The sequence below is a fragment of the Oryzias melastigma genome, linkage group LG17 (genome assembly GCF_002922805.2).
Source record: "Oryzias melastigma strain HK-1 linkage group LG17, ASM292280v2, whole genome shotgun sequence".
Taxonomy (NCBI): domain Eukaryota; kingdom Metazoa; phylum Chordata; class Actinopteri; order Beloniformes; family Adrianichthyidae; genus Oryzias; species Oryzias melastigma.
In genome coordinates, this window is record NC_050528.1 from 6,391,359 (window position 1) to 6,397,107 (window position 5,749).

The 5,749-nt window shown below is 38.9% G+C and overlaps 1 protein-coding gene across 1 annotated transcript in view; it reads right to left on the reverse strand.

The window, feature by feature from the left end:
* Positions 1 to 2,765, reverse strand: part of dtna (dystrobrevin, alpha) — a gene marked incomplete in the record, with an annotated part of 24,666 nt that extends 21,901 nt beyond the window's left edge. The window contains 1 exon segment of the mRNA XM_036216400.1: positions 2,267 to 2,765. Coding sequence (XP_036072293.1) covers positions 2,267 to 2,283 — 17 coding nt within the window.
* Positions 2,766 to 5,749: the final 2,984 nt, after the last annotated feature.

Consider the following 5,749-nt stretch of genomic DNA (forward strand, 5'->3'; position numbering starts at 1 on the left):
TCCTAACATCTTCATAAACTATGTCATATTATTTCTTTCAGCTCTAGCCAACATTTCATGTATTAAATTATAGACAAAATTCTGGAAAAATGTGAAAGCAACAAGGGAAAGGCCACACTAACGCTATTCAGAATCAACAAACTTTAAAGCCAATATTTTTTTCCCTAGTAGCATCCCAATGATTTTCAAGGAGTTATGAGGCAGAAGATCAAAATCCCTAAGAGGAGTTAAATTTTTTTTTAAATACAAGATGGAGAACAAAACGCCATCTTGAATTTTTGAAAATTCAGGATGGCGTCCTTTTCCCAAGGTCAAAGGTCAACAAAACTTTGGTTGTGGTTGCAGATGTGTGAATTTTTGTGATACTGTTATCACTTGAATACAAGTTGTTTTTTTCACATATTGTGGAAAAATGTGAACATCGCCAAATTTAACACTTTGTCACAAAAATACAGTAGATTCTGTGTCCATCCCATAATAATAAAAAATAAAAATAAAGAGATTTTGGCCCCATTCAATTTTTCTCCAAAATTCATACATTTTCTAAATATTGATTAGTTTTGGAATATGTGGCAATAGTTCTGGGTGATGTTACGATACATTTCATGTGGGCGATAGAAAATTGTCTTTATTTGTTCATCTTTATTACTGAACTTTTTTGCAAAAATGTGTTTTCCTACTAAGAAACAAGAAACTGTTATGTCATTTTAAAAACTGTTTCTCATTTATAACTATTCAGTTACATGTTACTTGAAAAAACAAAGTCAGAAAAAAGTAAACAATTACATTTTTGTCTATTTTTTCAGATAGCAACTGAAAATATACTTTATATTTTGTGATATATATTGTTATTGTGATATAAAATCATCTATATCTTGATTAATATTTTTTCATATTGCCTAGCACTATGCGGCAATAGCGAAATCTTCGCTTCAAGCTGTTTTTTGATAAAAATAATTGCGAAAACAATCGGGTCCTTGCAGTCCAGGACTGCTGCAAGACAGAATAAACAAAGTATAAATGTGCTAAACTAGCCAAGCATCAACTGGAAACAGTGAAAACTTATTTTCCTGCAGATTTCTGAGTGATCAGAGTTGCAGCAAACCCATTTTAAGATACTTTCTGTAAGCTTTAAAACCTTACTCCACCAAAAAAATGCACCATAAACACTTTTTTTTGCTAAATTCATAAAAGTTTGCTTTGTGTTTTTCTGCTTGCAGAATCCAAATGTTTTTTTGAGTGACTATCTATAGATGCTAAAGTGTAGCCTCTCTCAGGGAGGGGGCTAAAAGGGGCGCATGGTTCATTCTGCTCCACTGCCCTACAACAGAAACCTGCCGCTCACATACCAGAGCCTCACTTTTCTTTTCTTTTTTTTTAAGGAGAGCTACAACTCGACGGCGGCGGCCATCAGCATTGTTTCAGAAAAACTTGAGTTAAACAATGACATGGCTGTGGAAGGGGCAGGGTTGCAGAGGGAATGCTCACACCATGCCTCGCTGCACACTGTCTGAGGCAATCTAATACACCTAGTCATGTGGTTTGTTGCCATGGCAGCAAAGATCAGCCGCTTCATTCCTAAAAACACATAACACCTCCCACTGCAGACCAGAAAAAGTTTGTAGAGTAAATTTGTGTCAGTAGAACTTGTATTAAGAACACAACAGTCAGGATGAGGGAATTTTTCTGCATTTTTTTTATTGATTTTTGATTATTCACACATTTTTTCTTATTAATGGACAAAGATGCTTCATAGTTTTGCACAATTGTTGGTAAAAAGCTAGAAAAGTATGTTTTATCATTCAAATGCATCGCTCTTGATGAAAAAATAAACTATAAATGAAGACAAAAATAATAATTTTCAAGTTATTACAATGTCAGATTACTAAAACAATAGCAAAAATAGTCGCTTTTTGTAATTTTATGATGGTAAGTAAAGCTTTTGGAGTTTTAAGCTTAAGTTGAATACAACTACAAATGTAAATATAGTATATATTTTGAATATTATGAATATCTCCGATCTTGCATTAACAGGATGTGAATGTGGAGGTGTAGAATTTGAAAAAATAGATAAATAATATTACATATTTTTCCTTATATTGCATGTAGCACATTCTGAGTGAGAGCTGACTGAGTGACCTTCGACAGTCTCTTCCCAGCCTTGGTAATATCTGAGATTGATACAATCTATTGCGGGAGGAGATTTTAAACAGGCGCAGCTCATACCGCCTGTATATCGATAAAAGGAAAAAGATAATCAGTGTACCTTTCATAAAGCACCATGGTGGCGTTCCTTCCCCTTTGCGAGTTATTACACACAAGGCCAAGTTTTTCTCGTCCAGAGCAAAACCGTCTTTCAAGCCGCACAACAAAACCTGCCTGTGTGAACAGGCCCGAGTCACGATATCTGAAATTAGAAGCTGCAGGCAAGGATACAGTGTGTGCTGCCTCTATCTTTAACTACAAATGAGAAGGGCCCACATTCTTGAACAGCTTTGCTGAGTCTCTAGTTGCAGACCCCAAACCTCATTCTTGGCGTAAACCCAGCAAACATTGCTCCTTCAGTGTGCCACACTCTGCCAGTATTAGGAAATAAATGTCCTTAAAAGAGCAAATCTTCTGGCAGCAAGAGCATCACCACGGTTATTTTAGAAAGCATCTGTTGTCACCAAAAATAAAAGAAAATATCAACTATTATTTCATATTTCTAAAGCAGGTCAGAGTTAATTTATGCCCCTCTTGCCAAACTTGGATGGAGCAATCATGAAGCATTTCCAAATACAAGCAATTACTTGGGTTATGGTCCAATCTGTCGAGCTGGCTTGGGACGCTCCATGCCAGCTGTTACCAGGATGGAGTTATTTTTACATCACTGCATCCTGTCCTGCCACAGGAACAAAGATGCTTCGCCGCAGACTTAAGGTTAATTAGCTGCTGTGATTCGGAGCCATAGTAAAGGCCACATGAACAGCAGGAGAAAAAGTTTGATCACCATGGTTTCAGCTCCAGAAAGACAAAAACTGTGACAGCAGCCGCTACAAATTTATGGATGCTTTTGTGTGCTTTTTGTGAGAATGGATTCTTTGTTGGACTAAGTTGGAGTCAGAAAACACACAGGAGATGCTGATAAATAGATGACATCATTCAGTTAAGAGGTGATGTTCCCAGCACTGCTCACCTGTCACTCTCTAGTGACACCTGTGTGGACGCCAAAGGAATAAAAATTGTGTTTTGGTTCCAAAAAAACGCCACAAATGTGTGTTTTAACGTCCAGCCCGGACAAACTGGTGGCCGGTGCCTGCAGCCACACCAGCAGGAGGCTGCAGCACTTTGCACGAGACTTACCAGAACGTCTTCCGCGGCGCGTCACGCAACATGACTTTCTCCCATCCAGGAATGCGGCGCGTCCCGCGGCGGCGATCAGGGCTTCTTTGGCGTGGAGTACGGCATTGCTTCCGCAGGAGGAGGTCGCCGTTGTTCCTGGTGGCGATGGTGGTGGTGTTTGTGGGCTGAGCGCGAGGCAGCAGACGCTGCTGCCTTCCCCTGTGCGATGACGTAATGCGGAATCTCTCCACATGCGCCACTTTTCTGCACAATCTTCACGTCGGATGCGGAGACGGAGCGAACGGCCGGGAGACGACGAGGCGAGCGGCCGTCTGATGATGATGAGGAGTCAGGCGCGTCCACATGGAGCCGCGGTCCGCGCCAAATCCATCGATTCTGATGGACAGCCCGAGTCCTGCCTCGATGACGTCATGGGGATAAACACGCGTTTACATTCAGTGATAACACAGACCGGGTTGTTTGTTTGTTTGCCCCATTAAAAAAATAATCTAAGCAAAAAGCACAGCTCGAATACTTCCTAAAACAGGGGGGTCAAACTCAATCGCACAAGGGGTCAAAATCCAAAACACGCCTTATGGCCGAAAATGATAAACATTTATTTAACTCTCTAAAACTGTTTAAAACTTTTAAACCATAACTTTTGAGATAATTATTAAGTAGATATATGAAGTTACCTGTGATAATGCTAGTGTTAGTACTGTAAGGTGAATTTGACCACTGAAGATGCTGATAGCTGAAGATGCTGAAGCTGGTAGTCATCTAAAATAATAGCTAAATGCCACATTACCCTACGATTAATAAAAAGAAAACTTAGGTAAGCCAAAAATGCTAGCAAGTAGCTGAAAAAATCTAAACTTCAAAATAGCCTAAAAAACCGAAAAAAAGTCTAAATTAGCCAAAACAGCTAGCATGTAGCTGATATATTAGCTCAAATCCAAAACAGCCTAAAAAAGCCAAAATTAGCCGAAACAGCTAGCATGTAGCTGATACATTAGCTTAACTCCAAAATAGCCTAAAAAAGCCCAAATTAGCCGAAACAGCTAGCATGTAGCTGATATATTAGCTTAACTCCAAAATAGCCTAAAAAAGACGAAATTAGCCGAAACAGCTAGCATGTAACTGATATATTAGCTTAACTCCAAAATAGCCTAAAAAAGCCTAAATTAGCCAAAACAGCCAGCATGTAGCTGATATATTAGCTTAACTCCAAAATAGCCTAAAAAAAGCCTAAATTAGCCAAAACAGCTAGCATGTAGCTGATATATTAGCTTAACTCCAAAATAGCCTAAAAAAGCCGAAATTAGCCGAAACAGCTAGCATGTAGCTGATATATTAGCTAAACTCCAAAATAGTCTAAAGAAATGGAAAAAAGCTTTTACTAGCCAAAACAGCTAGCATGTAGCAAAATATTAAAAAAAACTCCCAAACAGCCTGAACAACTAAAGAAAAACCTTTATTTATATATTATTTTTTTTCAAAGACTATTTGATTCTTTTTTAAGTTATTAAGACATCACATTTTCGGTTTTATTACCACAGTAGTTATTTTTTTAAAACTTTGGTCAGATAAATCAAACAGGCATGTCAAAGAACAGCTCGGGTCCTAAGGAGTTAAATCACGCATACTTCTAGTGGAATATTTATCCGGAATAATATGCCTGAAATATAAAGCGCTGATTATGATAAGAATAAATTAAATATCCGATCATTATCGGTGGAAAACGATCAAGTCATCAACCACGTTATCAGCCCGATTTCCGATCACGTGATCGGATCGAGACATCCCTAATATCAATAAATTCAAAACATGTAGTAGATTATTAATGTAGTTCTAAACAAATGTGTATAAATGTGTAAACTCAAAATTAAATTGAATTGAAGAATCAAAAGAATAAGAACAAATCTGATTAAAATTGATTCAGGCTCTTGTGAATTGAATCGTTTCTGGAAATTATAATTGATACCCAGCCCTAGCTCACTAGCATGCTACAGTGGAGCTCACTAACACACTATATTGTCCACCGGGCGGCTGGGTAGCGTAGTGAGCTAACCCACTAAGTCCCCACTTAAGTCAACGCGGTCAAACACAGGTGGGGCCACCACAAAAACAGCGGACAAACCCAATCAGGCCCACATTTTCTGCCCACTTTGAAACCATACAGGGTCCACTTACCCTTGCTGGCTAGGTGGTGACCACAGACAATTTCTCTGTCTATGGTCTACAACCTACACAAGTGGTCCAGGTAGTGAAACTCAGGATGGCATCATCAATGCGAGCTGTGACAAGAAGGTCAGCGTAGTGTCCATAGCAGCACCATTGGTACTAGGGCTGGGAATCACTGGGTACCTCACGATACGATACGATACGCGATACATGGCTCACGATATCGATAATATCGCGATAC